The sequence below is a fragment of the Cherax quadricarinatus genome, chromosome 68 (genome assembly GCF_038502225.1).
Source record: "Cherax quadricarinatus isolate ZL_2023a chromosome 68, ASM3850222v1, whole genome shotgun sequence".
Taxonomy (NCBI): domain Eukaryota; kingdom Metazoa; phylum Arthropoda; class Malacostraca; order Decapoda; family Parastacidae; genus Cherax; species Cherax quadricarinatus.
The window spans coordinates 1451287-1469783 of NC_091359.1; the positions used below are offsets into that span (position 1 = coordinate 1451287).

The 18497-nt window shown below is 42.0% G+C and overlaps 1 protein-coding gene across 5 annotated transcripts in view; it reads left to right on the forward strand.

The window, feature by feature from the left end:
* The window catches only part of LOC128697866 (uncharacterized), a 37269-nt gene extending 18775 nt beyond the window's left edge, over positions 1-18494 (forward strand). For 2 of the 5 annotated variants that reach the window (XM_053789834.2, XM_053789835.2), the window contains 5 exons: positions 3331-3471; positions 5181-5873; positions 12276-12431; positions 14211-14319; positions 15565-17600. In XM_053789834.2, coding sequence (XP_053645809.2) covers positions 3331-3471; positions 5181-5873; positions 12276-12431; positions 14211-14319; positions 15565-16175 — 1710 coding nt within the window. In that variant the 3' untranslated portion in view covers positions 16176-17600. Of the gene's footprint in view, positions 1-3330; positions 3472-5180; positions 5874-12275; positions 12432-14210; positions 14320-15564 lie in introns of all 5 variants that reach the window. The other 3 variants (XM_053789838.2, XM_053789836.2, XM_053789837.2) reach the window with 3 other exon arrangements.
* The last annotated feature ends 3 nt before the right edge of the window (positions 18495-18497 follow it).

Sequence of the window (18497 nt, forward strand, 5' to 3'; positions counted from 1 at the left end):
CAGGGAGGCTGTAGCTCTCGCTTCACACGGCGAGGGTCCGGGTTCGATTTCCGGCGAAGGTAGAAACATTGGGCATGTTTCCTTACACCGGTTGTCTATGCTCACCCATCAGTAAAATGGGTACCTGGGTGTTAGTCGACTGGTGTGGGTCGCATACTGGGACAAAACTGACCTAATTTGCCTGAAATGCTCTGCATAATGAGTGACTTACTATGTAGTAGTATGTCATTGATGTCAGCTAGGACTGTATATCTTGTACATGTTTTTTTTTTTTTTTCAACAAGTCGGCCGTCTCCCACCGAGGCAGGGTGACCCCAAAAAGAAAGAAAATCCCCAAAAAGAAAATACTTTCATCATCATTCAACACTTTCACCACACTCGCACATTATCACTGTTTTTGCAGAGGTGCTCAGAATACAACAGTCTAGAAGCATACGACATAGACAAGGATGTCAGCCACAGCACCGTGTCTTCCTTTGCAGATGACACCCGAATCTGCATGACAGTGTCTTCCATTGCAGACACTGCAAAGCTCCAGGCAGACATCAACCAAATCTTTCAGTGGGCTGCAGAAAACAATATGAAGTTCAACGATGAGAAATTTCAATTACTCAGATATGGTAAACATGAGGAAATTAAATCTTCATCAGAGTACAAAACAAATTCTGGCCACAAAATAGAGCGAAACACCAACGTCAAAGACCTGGGAGTGATCATGTCGGAGGATCTCACCTTCAAGGACCATAACATTGTATCAATCGCATCTGCTAGAAAAATGACAGGATGGATAATGAGAACCTTCAAAACTAGGGAGGCCAAGCCCATGATGACACTCTTCAGGTCACTTGTTCTATCTAGGCTGGAATATTGCTGCACACTAACAGCACCTTTCAAGGCAGGTGAAATTGCCGACCTAGAAAATGTACAGAGAACTTTCACGGCGCGCATAACGGAGATAAAACACCTCAATTATTGGGAGCGCTTGAGGTTCCTAAACCTGTATTCCCTGGAACGCAGGAGGGAGAGATACATGATTATATACACCTGGAAAATCCTAGAGGGACTAGTACCGAACTTGCACACGAAAATCACCCACTACGAAAGCAAAAGACTTGGCAGACGATGCACCATCCCCCCAATGAAAAGCAGGGGTGTCACTAGCACGTTAAGAGACCATACAATAAGTGTCAGGGGCCCGAGACTGTTCAACTGCCTCCCAGCACACATAAGGGGGATTACCAACAGACCCCTGGCAGTCTTCAAGCTGGCACTGGACAAGCACCTAAAGTCAGTTCCGGATCAGCCGGGCTGTGGCTCGTATGTTGGTTTGCGTGCAGCCAGCAGCAACAGCCTGGTTGATCAGGCTCTGATCCACCAGGAGGCCTGGTCTCAGACCGGGCCGCGGGGGCGTTGACCCCCGGAACTCTCTCCAGGTAAACTCCAGGTAATATAAAGATACACAACATATCCCTCCAAACTGCCAATATCCCGAACCCCTCCTTTAAAGTGCAGGCATTGTACTTCCCATTTCCAGGACTCAAGTCCGACTATATGAAAATAACCGGTTTCCCTGAATCCCTTCACTAAATATTACCCTGCTCACACTCCAACAGATCGTCAGGTACCAAGTACCATTCGTCTCCATTCACTCCTATCTAACACGCTCACGCACGCTTGCTGGAAGTAGTAAATAAAGATATTATTATTATTGTTATACCTGTCTGACAGCAGTTCGTTTAATATGTTTATTATGCACCTCATACCCATCCTGTGGACGGTAGTCAAAACATTACATTATTATTATTATAAAGGGGGAAGCGCTAAACCCGTAGGATTATACAGCGCCTGGGGGGAGAAGTAGAAGGCATTCAGGCTTAATTCGGGGAACTGGAGCACGGATCCAATTCCCTAAATCAGGAGCCCCTCACCAACATCAAGGAACCTTCCCTGAGGGGTCAAAAGATTACAGTCTGACAGCAATATGGCGGTATCTTGGTACAGAGGGCATCTTTCACAACTTCATTGCTTAACAAGTAACTACAAATTAAATAACAAAAAAGGCACAATTTGTGTACCACAAATTATGAGCGAGGAGAGTTGGATCTGGGAGAGACCTGCTTAGTATGTGCCAGTAGGCTTTCTGCAGTGATCCTTATTTCTTACCTTCTTGTTTGCATTAGTGGACCCCGCCTCCTGCAACATCGCTGATACATTCCATGCCTCGCCTTCGGCAGTATACACGGCATAAAAATGCTTCACCTTCACATTGTTTCAGACTATGAGGTTGAGGGACTGATCAACCCCTGGCTGCCTTCAAGAGAGAGCTGGACAGATACCTAAAGTCAGTGCCGGATCAGCCGGGCTGTGGCTCGTACGTCGGACTGCGTGCGGCCAGCAGTAACAGCCTAGTTGATCAGGCCCTGATCCATCGGGAGGCCTGGTCGTGGACCGGGCCGCGGGGGCGTTGATCCCCGGAATAACCTCCAGGTAACCTCCAGGTAATCACCTGAAGACAATTTCTCCAAGGTTGACGGACTCGTAAGACAGTATAATAACCTATGTGACATGTCAAGATATCTTATTAATGAAAATAAGATACCAGATATACTAAGCAAATTTCCTAAATTTGCTTGTAACAGATAAGTGAACTATAGATATGTAGATATAAATCCATATGTATTCCTGTTAACCCTTTGGGGCCTAGTTCCTAGGCCTTTTGTGTATCCATATGCTCTCGCGCTACCGTCCACAGGATGGATGTGGGGTGCACAATAAACTAGCCACTTCGGTGGCAAAATCTAAATCTAAAATAACACTATCCTTCCGTCCACTATTGCTTGGTTAGCAACGCTGTCGCCTCACACACTGACTGTCCGTGGTTCGATCCCCGATATGGGTTAATGTAGATTCGCCGGTACTGCCGGCCCGGGTCTTCTCCAGATCGTGACCCGGCCTTGGCTCCCATTCCTGGGAGTGGGTGGAAATGTTCAGCGTGTTTCCTTACACTTGCTGTCTCTGTTCAGCTAGCAGTAAGTAGGTACCTGGGTGTTAGTCGACTGATGTGGGTGGCATCTTGGGGGACAAGATTGAAGAACCACAGTGCAAATAATTATGACAAGACAGTCCTCGATGACGCACTGACTTTCTTGGGTTATCCTGGGTGGATAACTTTCTGGGTTAAAAGCCGAACAAATCTTAGCTTGTCACAAATATATTTGTAAATAAATATGTTATTATACTGTACTTATATTAAAAAAAAAGAGCAGTAAACCTTCATAGATGATACAATATTAGGTAGTAAATTATGGTAACATGGTGGTTGTCTCACAGGTGATGCGAGAGGTGATACAGAAGAGTGCAGCTGAATCTCTGGTGAGGAACAACAGCAGCACCAGCAGCAGCATCACCAGCCTTGTCAGTCCCACTCATAGAGTCTTCTCCAACCATCGACCAATCTTTCCTCTCGCCGAGGTCTCTTGTTACTTTTTTCCCCTTGTATTATTTATTCATTGTTTCGTGGTTGGCAACTATCAGAAACTAGAACTTTTTTTTTTTATGTTCTGTTTGTTGTACAGTGTATTATTATTATTATTTTTAGTAGTAGTAATACACTTACATTATTATATTATTATTGATACTGTTGCTTTATTAATATTATTACATTACATATAATTATTACATTATTATTGTTACATTATTATTATTAAGGGTAAGAGCTCTGGAATACGAAGCAGTTAAGTTTGATCCAAGGATCAAGAGGTCTTCATGAACATAAAGGCACTCCCCATCCTCCCACGAAGGGAATATTGCATTTGTTTCATTATTTCACGGGGAGCGGTAAACCTGTCTCCGCCATGTTGTGCCTTCACATATATACAAAGCAATCAGATTTAAGTCAAAATCAGATTTTTATTTCTTTTATGTAATACACAGGTAATGTAGTTTACATGTAATAAATTATTGTTAGGCCCAAAAGGAAGCTACTAGTTTGTAATGAATTTCGGGCAATTCTTTGGATCAAGATTCAAGAGCTCTTCACTCTCGTTAAGGCGCTTCCATTTAGAGCAGTGGTTCCCAAACTTTTTCAGCTTGTTACCTAATTTAACATGCCACATAAAGCATGTTACCCTTTCACAAAATGTTGTTATTATTGATATATATGGCTAAACGTGAACGTATACAGCCTCGCATACTCTGCTAATCCTAGCAAAACCATTGAAAACGTAAGAACCACACATACATTGTATATAAAATTAATAATAGCTACAAATTCACAGTAACAGTGGGTAAATACTAACTATATACTGCACAGGGCAGTACACATACATACCAGCTTATGTCTACCTCGGCTGATGCTCACAGATAAACTGACAGTGTGAAATAGAGGCAGCCTCAGGAAGTGAGTGACGTGTACTGAACAGGTCGATCTGGGCTACTGAGTGACTTGTCCTGAAGCATACTTGTCAAAATACTTTTGGGTTTCCACACACTTAGCTATATATTTCTTCTTTTCTAATACTGTATATTAGTTTTTGATGTTTATTGTTATTTGGTTTAACTTTATTACTTACTTATAATAGGTTTACTTTACAACTTTATATACTAAGACAAAGTTAACAATAATCCTCATACCGGGTACCGCATTGTTTTCTTGATTTTCAGAATTCATAACTTTTTTTCTGTCACCCCTCCATTACCCCCCAAAAATGGTTAAATTACCCCCAGGGGGTAATTTACCCCCAGTTTGGGAACCACTGATTTAGAGGTTGAAAAGGATATTGACAGCAAAACGACGAATGACCCCCATGGGTTAAACACTTCCAGTGCATATAATAATGCAAAATTACCAGCATTTCTGATATTATTATACATTTATTCAGAAAAAAATATGCCAAACTCTGTATAAATACAACAAATAACCCGCATATAGAGGAGCTTACGACGACAGTCTGGAGTTTTGAGACTCTCTGACCGCGGGAACAAACCCCACCCGTGGTATGGTTTGACGAAGTTTCGGTTTGGTGGTAAGCTCCTCTCTCCTATATGAGGGTTATTTGTTATATTCTTCCAGTCACGGTATTGTGCCTTTTTTGTTATCTCTGTATAAATCTTTGTATCTTGTTTAGTTGAATCGCATCCATGTCGCATCTGTCTATTGAAACAAAAATTGTTTGTTGCAGAATGGCTACCGGTGTCAAGTGTCACCAGTGGCACATGTACCTCCGATAACTCAAGCTTCACCTCAAGTCTCCATGGCACCGCCTGTCTCCCACCCTAATACACATTCTACTCCTCAGTCAAGTCTAGGTGTTTCACCATGCCCAGATTTCGGAGTAACACCCGTGTCTAGACCAAGTGTTTTACAACACCCACACTCGAGACAAACTCCACAGCCTAGACCAGACGCTCCATCACGCCCAAACTCTGGACCAACACATGTACGATGCATTATTCCACCACAGCCAAGACCAGGCATGCCACCACCACAGTCAAGACCAGGCATGCCACCACCACAGTCAAGACCAGGCATTCTACCACCACAGACAAAACAAGGCATTCTACCACCACAGACAAAACCAGGCATTCTACCACCACAGCCAAATCCATTCATTCCACCTCCACCACACCCAGACTATATAGCAACACCACACTCCAGACCAGGTATTTTATTACACCCAAACTGTAGAGAAACACCGCAGGCCAGACCTCATATTGCACACAGGCTAGATCCACAAGCAACGCCCCAGCCCAGATCAGTAACTAGCAGCACTGACTTCAGGTTGGCAGCCCAAGAAAGTACTGCCACTAAGGATCTCGGCAAAGCAGCTCTACCCAACAAGAACACTAAAGGAACACCTAAGTGCTCTGCGAAGGTCTGTTTAGTTATCAGTTACATTTGTCTTTTATATGCTGCATGTGTGTATTTGTTTATATATAATTATGGGGAATCAAATTCAAAATGGGAATTGACACAGTTACTTTTTGCTGATGATACTGTGCTTATGGGAGATTCTAAAGAAAAATTGCAAAGGTTAGTGGATGAGTTTGGGAATGTGTGTAAAGGTAGAAAGTTGAAAGTGAACATAGAAAAGAGTAAGGTGATGAGGGTGTCAAATGATTTAGATAAAGAAAAATTGGATATCAAATTGGGGAGGAGGAATATGGAAGAAGTGAATGTTTTCAGATACTTGGGAGTTGACGTGTCGGCGGATGGTTTTATGAAGGATGAGGTTAATCATAGAATTGATGAGGGAAAAAAGGTGAGTGGTGCGTTGAGGTATATGTGGAGTCAAAAAACGTTATCTATGGAGGCAAAGAAGGGAATGTATGAAAGTATAGTAGTACCAACACTTATATGGGTGTGAAGCTTGGGTGGTAAATGCAGCAGCGAGGAGACGGTTGGAGGCAGTGGAGATGTCCTGTTTAAGGGCAATGTGTGGTGTAAATATTATGCAGAAAATTCGGAGTGTGGAAATTAGGAGAAGGTGTGGAGTTAATAAAAGTATTAGTCAGAGGGCAGAAGAGGGGTTGTTGAGGTGGTTTGGTCATTTAGAGAGAATGGATCAAAGTAGAATGACATGGAAAGCATATAAATCTATAGGGGAAGGAAGGCGGGGTAGGGGTCGTCCTCGAAAGGGTTGGAGAGAGGGGGTAAAGGAGGTTTTGTGGGGGAGGGGCTTGGACTTCCAGCAAGCGTGCGTGAGCGTGTTAGATAGGAGTGAATGGAGACGAATGGTACTTTGGACCTGACGATCTGTTGGAGTGTGAGCAGGGTAATATTTAGTGAAGGGATTCAGGGAAACCGGTTATTTTCATATAGTCGGACTTGAGTCCTGGAAATGGGAAGTACAATGCCTGCACTTTAAAGGAGGGGTTTGGAATATTGGCAGTTTGGGGGGATATGTTGTGTATCTTTATATGTGTATGCTTCTAGACTGTTGTATTCTGAGCACCTCTGCAAAAACAGTGATAATGTGCGAGTGTGGTGAAAGTGTTGAATGATGATGAAAGTATTTTCTTTTTGGGGATTTTCTTTCTTTTTTTTTGGTCACCCTGCCTCGGTGGGAGACGGCCGACTTGTTGAAAAAAAAAAAAAAGTTTTTTTTTTAACACCGGTCGTCTCCCACCGAGGCAGGGTGACCCGAAAAAGAAACTTCACCATCATTAACACTATCACTATTTTGCTAGAGGTGCATAAATACGGCAATTCAGATGATCCTCCAAACAATAGATATTCCAAGCCTCTCCTTTAGAGTGTAGGCACTGTACTTCCCACGTCCAGGGCTCAAGTCCGGCTAACCGGTTTCCCAAAATCCTTTCACAGAATGTTACACTGCTTATACTCCAACATCTCGTCAGGTTCCAAAAACCACTTGGCTCCACTCATTGTTATCTAGCATGCATTGCACACGCACACAAACACACACACACACACACACACACACACACACACACACACACACACACACACACACACACACACACACACACACACACATCATTCAGGACCCTGTACACCGTGTACGTTAGGCCCATATTGGAGTATGCGGCACCAGTTTGGAACCCACACCTAGGCAAGCACGTGAAGAAACTAGAGAAAGTGCAAAGGTTTGCAACAAGACTAGTCCCAGAGCTAAGAGGTAAGTCCTACGAGGAGAGGTTAAGGGAAATCAACCTGACGACACTGGAGGACAGGAGAGATAGGGGGGACATGATAACGACATACAAAATACTGAGAGGAATTGACAAGGTGGACAAGGACAGGATGTTCCAGAGATTGGACATAGTAACAAGGGGACACAGTTGGAAGCTGAAGACACAGATGAATCACAGGGATGTTAGGAAGTATTTCTTCAGCCACAGAGTAGTCAGTAAGTGGAATAGTTTGGGAAGCGATGTAGTGGAGGCAGGATCCATACATAGCTTTAAGCAGAGGTATGATAAAGCTCACGACTCAGGGAGAGTGACCTAGTAGCGATCAGTGAAGAGGCGGGGCCAGGAGCTCGGACTCGACCCCCGCAACCTCAACTAGGTGAGTACACACACACACACACAGGGTGGGTGGGTGTGGGTCACCTGAAGGTATGGTATACCAATGTTGATGGAATAACGAATAAGTGGGAGGAGTGGCACGAAAGAGTCAAAGAGGCATCACTGGGCATCATAGCTTTCACAGAACCCAGGCTCACAGGAATGATAATAGATGCCATCTTTCCAACGGGATATCAGATCCTGAGGAAAGTCAGAGGGAACAGAGGGGGGTGGAGGAGTGGCATTGTTCATCAAAAACCAATGGGATTTTGATGGGCTGGAGAGAGGAGACAGAAAAGAAGCAAGAGATTACATAATAGGAACACTTCAATCTGGAGGTCCAAAGGTCATAATTGCAGTGAGGCCAAGGCAAGAGCATGATGAGAGCAATAGAGCAATGGTGGACACACTGGCAGAAGTGGCCAGAAGGGCTCATGCGAGCAGGGCAAAGCTGCTGATTATGGGCGACTTCAATCACCAGGAAATCGACTGGGAGAACCTGGAGCCACATGGGGGCCCAGAAATGTGGAGGGATAAGATGATGGAGGTGGTACTGGACAACCTCATGTATCAACACGTAAGGGACACTACCAGAGAGAGAGGAGACGATGAACCAGCAACACTGGACCTAGTATTCACTTTGAGTAGTGCAGATATTGAGGACATCACATATGAAAGACCCCTTGGGGCCAGTGATCACGTGGTTCTGAGCTTCGAATACATAGTAGAGTTACAAGTGAAGAGGGAAGCAGGAAGTTTAGTTTAATATCTTTATTATGCACCCCATACCCAAGGGCAGGATGAATGAAGCCAAACTACAAGAAAGGGGACTATGCAGGCATGAAGAATTTCCTTCATGCTGGCATGAAGGGGTCCAGTGGAACAGAGAACTGGCAGGGAAGTCAGTAAACGAGATGATGAATATGTGACAACAATATGCAAGGAAGCTGAGGAGAGGTTTATACCAAAGGGTAACAGACCCAAATGTGTAGGGAGGCCAAAAGCAAGTGTGCTAGAGAATGGAAGAAATATAGAAGGCAAAGGACCCAAGTGAATAAGGAGAGCAGTCGTAGAGCCAGAAATGAACAGGCACAGGTAAGAAGGGAGGCCCAACGGCAATACAAAAATGACATGGCGAAAGCCAAATCTGACCAGTAGCTGTTGTACAGCCACATCAGGAGGAAAACAATGGTAAAGGACCAGGTAATCAGGCTGAGGAAGGAAGGAGGGAAGATCACAAGAAACGACCACAAAGTATGTGAGGAACTCAACATGAGATTCAAAGAAGTGTTCACAGTGGAGACAGAAGGGACTCCAGAAAGACAGGGAGGCGGGGTTCACTATCAAGTGTTGGACACAGTACATACAGCCGAGGAAGACGTGAAGAGGCTGCTAAGCGAGCCAGATACCTCAAAGGTGATGGGGCTGGATAACATCTCTCCATGGGTCCTGAGAGAGGGAGCAGAGGTGCTATGTGTACCACTAACAAGAATCTTCAACACATCTATCGAAACAGGGTGACTACCTGAGGTATGGAAAACAGCAAATTTAGTCCCAATTTTTAAAAAAGGAGACAGACATGAAGCATTAAACTACAGACCAGTGTCACTAATATGTATAGTATGCGAAGTCATGGAAAAGATTATCAGAAGAGAGGTGGAGCACCTTGAAAGGAACGAGCTTATCAACGACAGCCAGCACAGGTTCAGGGATGGGAAATCCTGTGTCACAAACCTACTGGAGTTTTATGATAGGGTGACAGCAGTAAGACAAGAGAGCGAGGGGTGGGTAGACTGCATTTTCTTGGACTGTAAGAAGGCGTTTGACACAGTTCCACACAAGAGATTAGTGCAAAAGATGGAGGACCAGGCAGGGATAACAGGGAAGGCCTTACAGTGGATCAGGGAATACCTGTCAGGAAGACAACAGCGAGTCATGGTGTGTGGCGAGGTGTCAGAGTGGGCACCTGTAATGAGCAGGTTTCCACAGGGGTCAGTCATAGGACCAGTGCTGTTTCTGGTATTTGTGAGTGACACGATGAAAGGAATAAACTCCGAAGTGTTCCTGTTCGCAGATGATGTGAAGTTGATGAGAAGAATTCAATTGGATGAGGACCAGGCAGAATTACAAAGGGATCTGGATGGGCTGCAGGCATGGTCTAGCAACTGGCTCCTGGAGTTCAACCCCCACCAAATGCAAAGTCATGAAGACTGGGGAAGGGCAAAGAAGACTACAGACAGAGTACATTCTAGGGGACCAGAGACTACAAATCTCACTCAAGGAAAAGGATCTTGGGGTGAGTATAACACCAGGCACATCTCAGGAGGTGCACATCAACCAAATAACTGCTGCAGCATACGGGCGCCTAGCAAACCTATGAACAGCATTCTGACATCTTAATAAGGAATCGTTCAGGGCCCTGTACACTGTGTACGTTAGGCCCATGTTGGAGTGTACAGCACCAGTTTGGAACTCACACCTAGCCAAGCATGTAAGGAAGCTAGAGAAAGTGCAAAGGTTTGCAACAAGACTAGTCCCGGAGCTAAGGGGTATGTCCTACGAGGAGAGGTTAAGGGAAATTGACCTGATGACACTGGAAGACAGGAGAGATAGGGGGGATATGATAACGACATACAAAATACTGAGAGGAATCGGCAAGGTGGACAGAGATGAGACACAGCAACAAGGGGTCACATTTGGAAGTTGAAGACTCAGATGAATCACAGGGTTGTTAGGAAGTATTTTTTCAGTCACAGAGTTGTTAGGAAGTGGAATAGTCTGGGAAGTGATGTAGTGGAGGCAGGTTCCATACATAGCTTTAAGAAGAGGTATGATAAAGCTCCTGGAGCAGGAAGAATGACTTAGTAGCGACCAGTGAAGAGGCGGGGCCAGTTGCTGTGACTCGACCCCTGCATCCATAACTAGGTGAGCCCACACACAAATGCACACATGCACCCACAGGGCCAGGGGCTGTGAATCGACCCTTGCAACCACAACTAGGTAAGCACACACACATAAGAGGCCTGGGCCTCTTCGTGACCAGCGAAGAGCTGTAACTCGACCCCTGTAACCACAGGTAGGTAAGTACATATAGATGAGGATGCACACACATGCACATTGGCAGTCTCCCACCAAGGTAGGATGACCCAAAAAAGAAACACTTTTACCATCATTCACGCTATCACTGTCTTCCCAGAGGCACGCAGATACGACCAAGGAAGGGTGGCCCTTTCCCCTAAAAAGAAAACATTATCAACATTCACTTAATTGCTATCTTTCCAGAAGTTTGCTAACATCACAGTCATATTACCCCTCTGACTTCTATATCTCCACCCCTCCTTCAGAGTGCAGGCACTACCTTCCCCACCTCCAGGAGTCAAGTCCTGTTAACTGGTTTCCCTGAATCCCTTCGTAAAAGTTTCTCTACTCGCACTCCAACAGCACATCCATCAAGAGCACTTAGTCTCCATGCACTCCCATCTAACACAGACACACAAGGTAGCATAGTAGGTTTTGGTAAGTTAGTATGCTTATTTTAAGAAAAAGAGAAATTATACAAGATACAATATTAGGCACAGTAGACTGTATTAGTAGATAAGAGGTTGATGGATAGGCTTTTGGATGCACATGTTTATAAGGATGTGACATGTACATCAGATCATTATTTAGCGGTAGCTACAGATAGAGTAAGAAAGAAATGGACTACAAGGAGAATGACATCAGTAGGTAAGGGAAAAGTTTAAGTGAATGAACTAAAGGAGACAGGGGAAGATGTAAGCTACTATTACTGGGAGAAAGTCAGGCTAGAGAGAGCATAGGTAATGATGTCGAGGAGGTAGGCAATGCTAGAGTGCACAGCAGTAGTTTGTGAGTTTAAGAGGGTAGGTGTGGGTGGGAAGAGGAATGACTGGTAGAATGATGAGGCAAAAACAGTGGCTAAGGAGAAAAAATTACCATATAAGAGGTTTGGAAATGTAGGAATGATACAGTAAGGCGAGATTATATTTGGAGAAAGATTAATAAGCTGAGAAAGCTTAAGGGGTAAATGTACTTTGTAATCAAAAGGGAAAGAGGGGAGTTGTTAGATGGGAAGGTGAAGGTGCTGGAAAGATAGATTATTATTATAATCAGAACCAAGCACTAAACCCACAAGGGTTGTACAATGCTGTCTAGATAGAGACAATTTTGAAGAGCTGCTAAAAGTTGATTATGAAAGGGAAGTGGTAATTTCATGTATTGGGCAGGTTGTCTTTCATGAAGAGGACCGTAGTGATGCAGTGGAAGAGGAATCTCAGAAAGTGGCTTGCCGCTCTTCCTGGCTGCTAGAAGGTGAAACACAACGCTTCACCCCACAGAAAGGACACTTCCTTGTACAGTTCAGTAGTGATTCCTCAGACCAGGTAAAGTGTGTTATGGCTCTTGTACATAAAGCTGCAAACTACAGTCACTGTATCTATTTTTAAGTGCACAGCTGAATTTTATGTAAATTTATGTAATGAAATATAAATGCCAAATATCAGTAATACAACCCTCTCAAGATTCCAGTCAGCATTCATATTAATGTACTGCTTATCATCACTATGTTTCTTTCTCCACCTATAATTAATATACTGTAACTAAAAGTGACAATAAAAAATTAACAAATTCCCCCATTCTCTTCTCGGAACATTTGCCTATACGTAGTTAACTCGTAAACGGTCCAAACGTATATATACCTTCACTACCGTACTGCCCCAACTTTTTTGAGAAAAAAAAATTGTTGTTTTTTAATAGGAAAAAAGAGCATATGGTACCCAGGCATCCCCAATTATTTTAATATGGTGCACAGTGAGTGCTCACACCCATTCTCACATGTCTAGGCGACTCAGGCTTATTGTGGCAATGTTAAATGTAGGACACATAAAACGTATATATATGTTTGGGGCACTAGCGGTAAAAACGTATATATATGTTTGGACCATTTACGGGTTAATTGTGCTGCCCGAACGGCTAGTTTGTTGTACACCCCATGTTAATCCTCATCATACATAGCTTGCTGGGCACCATTCCTCAGCTTTTTTTTTTTTTAATGAAGATTTCCAAGATTTGAGGGATGCCAAAAAGTGAGGCTTCTGGCTCTGCTGGTGTGGCAGCGATGCCACTCCTTGGAATTTTCCCATGATCTTGGGTTTTGGGAATCATCATGGTTTCATGGCGAAAATGCTTGTGGAGAAACGTTTCCTTTAATAGATGTCCTGAACTGTACACGAGTGTTCTTTTCCACAGTTTGTCAGTATCACCATGCCATATACATCCATTTGTACACTGCAGTCATATATCTCCTTCCTCAATTCTTTGCCTTTCCAGAGAGTGCAAATTCATAGGATAGACTAAACTGATCACTGAGGCCAGTGGTCCAGAAAGTTCAAGTATCTGTTTACAGATATAGAATGTATACCGAGGCTTACTTCAGTAGTTTTTTTTAGTATCGGAGCTCAAGGTGTTAAAGGAGACAGAAAAACCTGTTGTTTTTAATTCAGATGCTGTATAAATGGATACTCACTATTGGAGGTTGCAGGGGTGAAGTCTCTCCTGGCCTCTTCTCCGCTGGCCACTACTGGGTTAACTTTCTGTCCTGGGTACACGAGTCCTGTCATACCAATTCTTAAAGTTATGTATGGATCCTGCTGTCTAGATCATTCCACTTCCTGACCACTCTAAGGCTAAAGAAGTATTTCCTAATGTCCCTGTGACTTGTCTGCATTTTTAGCTTCCAGCTGTGCCTTCATGTACCTAACACCTGCTTCTTAGTCAGACTTGCACAGCCCAGTATTTTATACTACAACATAAACATGTCACCCACCCCTGGTCCTTCTTTCCTCTTAGTGTCATCAGGTTTATCTCCTCTAGTTTCTCGTAGCTCATACCTCTCAGCTCTGGGACTAGTCTTGTAGTAAATCTCTAAACCTTCCAGACTTTTTACATACTTTATCAGATGTGGGTTCCATGCTAGCATTCCAGATTCGGTTGACCTCTTGAATGCCTCTTTCAGTGATACTGCAATGTATCGTTGTTCAAGATATCCTTTTCTTAATTTTGAATGGTACATAATGGTGGCAATCAGAGACAGCTAATTTTGAAGACCAGTGAAAATGTCCAAGATTTGTGAGAGTGCTTCTGACAGAGGACTTTGTTTACAGGGATTTGTGCTGGATTGTGATAGCAGCAGCAGCAGCTGTGGCAGTTCGCTTAAAGTGGCCACCAGAGCTACTCCTACACTATCTATCAAAGACACCAACACTAGCACAGGTATGGTGAGCTGTGCTTCACTCAGTATTTTTATTATATTTGGTGGAAAGCGCCGAGTCCATAGGGAATCATACATTGTCTGAGAGAATATGTGGTATTCATGTTTAGTACAAGGAAAAGAACTATACAAACTCTTTTAGATTTCATGACATTATTACTAAACTTAAAAAGAGAAACTTTTGTTTTTCTTTATGGTCACCCTGCATCGGTGAGATACAGCTGGTTTGTTGGAAAAAAAAAAAATTTTTTTTTGGTACTGCATACATTTATATGTCAATAGATCACTGAAAATTATATTATAGTGAACGCTGTAACAGCATTATATCCCACTATAAATATTTAACCTTGGTGTTGATGTATCTTCTTATAACTAGGGTACCTTTTGAATTTTATGTGACTATGGCTTGATCTCTTATTATTATTATTATTCTATATGCACAAAAATATATTCTCTGTCTGTATGGGTCATTCATTGCTGACCATTATTATTATAATCAAAACTAAGCGATAAACCACCAGGGTCATACAGCTCATTGCTGACCACCTAATTAAATTTTGTTTGACTATTATCTCTGTTGTATTTACTTTTGAATCCATATATTGCATTGTACAGTACTATGTATGTTATCAGTTTCTGCTACTGTATATTGTAATCTACTTTTTCTACTTTTATATTGTAAAAATACATTATTCACAAAGAATGTCAAACATAAAGGAATAATCACAGAGCAGGTGGGGCTTGAACCCATGGCAGGGGAGTCTTAAAACTTTGTGACTTGTTTGCAGTCATGTTATTGCAATTATCTTCCCTTGGTGATTTGTTTGCAGTCATTTTATTGCAATTATCTTCCCTTGGTGATTTGTTTGCAGTCATTTTATTGCTATTATCTTCCCTCAGGCTGAATCCTCCCAAGACAAACAATATCCTTATCTACCCTGTCTGTGACAGTATTTTTTGTTGGCTGTGATCTATATTCATCCAGTGACACTCGGCATGTAGGATTTTGTCATTAGTTTTCTTGCAGTTCCTGTACAAGTCTCAAGCATTCCTCAGAATTTTGAGTTGAATTTTAATGTTGTTAGGCTAGGCTTTCATGTTGGTGATGCATAATTGAAAACTAGTACATATTACTTATGTGGTTATTGATGATATATAGGAATCTCTTCAAAGTACAGTTAAATATATGCATATATTATGCAATAATTGCAAACTCATAAATCTGAAAGTAACCTTTTATCTGACAGATGATTGGGTGGAGGGTATTCGAGGTCATGGGAAAAGACTGAAAACCAAGAAAAAAGTGAATGAATCTGAGGACCATGCTGCTTCCTCTTCCTCTTTTATGCAAAAAGCAGCTGTAGCCACTTTGGAGACAGTTACCCCAAATGTAAGGAAGACATCCCCTATGGTTCTGGGAGGCAACATTACAAGGAGCTATAAATTGAGAGGCAGTGAAGTAGGAACAGCAGCAGCACCAACAGGTACAATCTCTGGATGTAGGAATGATGTTGGGATAAGTAAGGTGTTAAAGGTGGAAAATCTGTCTACCATGCCCCACTCAGTAGAAATTGATAGAGAACCATATTCTCACACATCTGTTTTCCCTAATGATCCAGTGTCTGGGAAAAAGAGAAAAGTAGATGATTCTTTCCTTCAAGAGAATTACAGTGTTAGAGTCCAGCAAACAGAGCCTGGCAGAAAGTATAAGGTGAATTTTGAGTGTGCCCCTAAGCAGACGCCAAGAAACACTAGTGCCATAGTAGCAAGTCGTGCTCGTCGCTACTTAACACCTCAGAATGAGCGTGGAATCAAATTAAGGTTCTTTAAAACTGCTAAAAAAAAAAAAAACTTGTAAAAAACAATACTTTCATTGTAATAGAGTACTAGCAAAGATTGTTTATATTTAAACAATACATTTTGTGTTACTATGAAATCTGAGGATGGACTTATGTTTATAATGACTACAGTGCTAGTCAGTATGCATTCATATAAGCACTCATCTTGATAATTATATTAAAATTAAGGATATATTTTTACTACAATTTTCTATGTATTGTAACATGTATGTGAATTAATTTGCACACACCTGGTCAATATTGTAGTATAATATGGAGTTATGGATGCCATGCGAGGAGTTGGTTTGTGGAGGATATATGTTTCACCCACAAGACTTTGTCCTTAACATTGAGAGGAACACAGTGGGCAACATGTGTAGAGATTAGTGGTGTGCATGAAGTAATGGATGACAGGAATATAGTTACCTATTTAAACTTGTGCAGTAAGGGAGGAAGAAAGAGCTTTATCTCTTGGTCTTGCCTCTTAACTTTAGATTGACATGTGCAGTTGTAGGGTATGGGTAATTTAGGTTCTTTTTCTTTAAACTGTTACTTTGAACCTTTTTTTCTTCACCCCATCCCAGATGGCACTATCTTTGGTCTCTGTCCCCTTTTCTTTAATAATATAAAGTGCAGTAACTATTTGACTTTCTGTATGCTTGAAATCTGTTGAAATCTTCCTGTAGAATTCTTATAAAACATTTTTGGGTTATATTCTCATTTTTTATTATCTGGTAACAAGGATATGTAGGAGATAATTCCTACAATCGAGTCATTAATATACACCAGTAACTCATAATAGGTCTACAGTGTACTTCCATTCCTATGCTTCAACCCTTAGTGACTGTTTTCATTGTTTAAGCAATTACTTTTTTTTTTTTTTTTTCAACAGGTCGGCCGTCTCCCACCGAGGCAGGGTGACCCAAAATAGAAAGAAAATCCCCAAAAAGAAAATACTTTCATCATCATTCAACACTTTCACCTCACTCATGCATAATCACTGTTTTTGCAGAGGTGCTCAGAACATAACAGTTTAGAAGCATATACGTATAAAGATACATAACATATCCCTCCAAACTGCTAATATCCCAAAACCTCTGCTTTAGAGTGCAGGCATTGTACTTCCCATTTCCAGGACTCAAGTCCGGCTATATAAAAATAACCGGTTTCCCTGAATCCCTTCACTAAATATTACCCTGCTTACACTACAACAGATTGTCAGGTCCCAAATAACATTCGTCTCCATTCACTCTTATCGAACACGCTCATACACGCCTGCTGGAAGTCCAAGCCCCTCGCCCACAAAACCTCCCTTACCCCTTCCTTCCAACCTTTTCAAGGACGACCCCAACCCCGCCTTCCTTCTCCTACAGATTTAAATGCTCTCCATGTCATTCTACTTTGATCCATTCTCTCTAAATGACCAAACCACCTCAACAACCCCTCTGACTAATACTTTTATTAACTCCACACCTCCTAGTTTCCACACTCCAAATTTTCTGCATAATATTTACACCGCACATTGCCCTTAGACAGGACATCTCCACTGCCTCCAACCGCCTCCTCGCTGCTGCATTCATAACCCAAGCTTCACACCCATATAAGAGTGTTGGTACTACTATACTTTCATACATTCCCTTCTTTGCCTCCATAGAAAACGTTTTTTGACTTCACGTATACCTCAACGCACCACTCACCTTTTTTCCCTCATCAATTCTATGATAAACCTCATCCTTCATAAATCCATCCGCCGACACGTCAACTCCCAAGTATCTGAAAACATTCACTTCTTCCATACTCCTCCTCCCCAATTTGATATCCCATTTTTCATTATCTAAATCATTTGATACCCTCATCACCTTACTCTTTTCTATGTTCACTTTCAACTTTCTACCTTTACACACACTCCCAAACTCATCCACTAACCTTTGCAATTTTTCTTTTGAATCTTATTTGTAATTTTAACTAATTACTACATTGTGTGAAAACTTGAAATGACAGGTACCCTAAGTAGTGATAATGGTTCACCATACATTAGTAGAAATAATTCACTTAAAATCTTGTATTTATTATTTACTCTAAATGAAAATTATGTAAAAAATATTTAGTTCTGACATGCGAAGTAATTATTTGTTAATTTTTAATTTCTTATATTGTATCATTAGTTTGTATGAAGGATACTGAGGTAAAATATCATTTTGCAGCTTTCCAGTTGCAAGTGATAATTTTGTCAAGCATATATAATGTAGTAACACATCTGTCTTTTATTGCCACATGAGTATTCTTTACAATACATTATCTTGGAGTAGATACGTATTTGATATCTCTTTCTCGTGTCATTG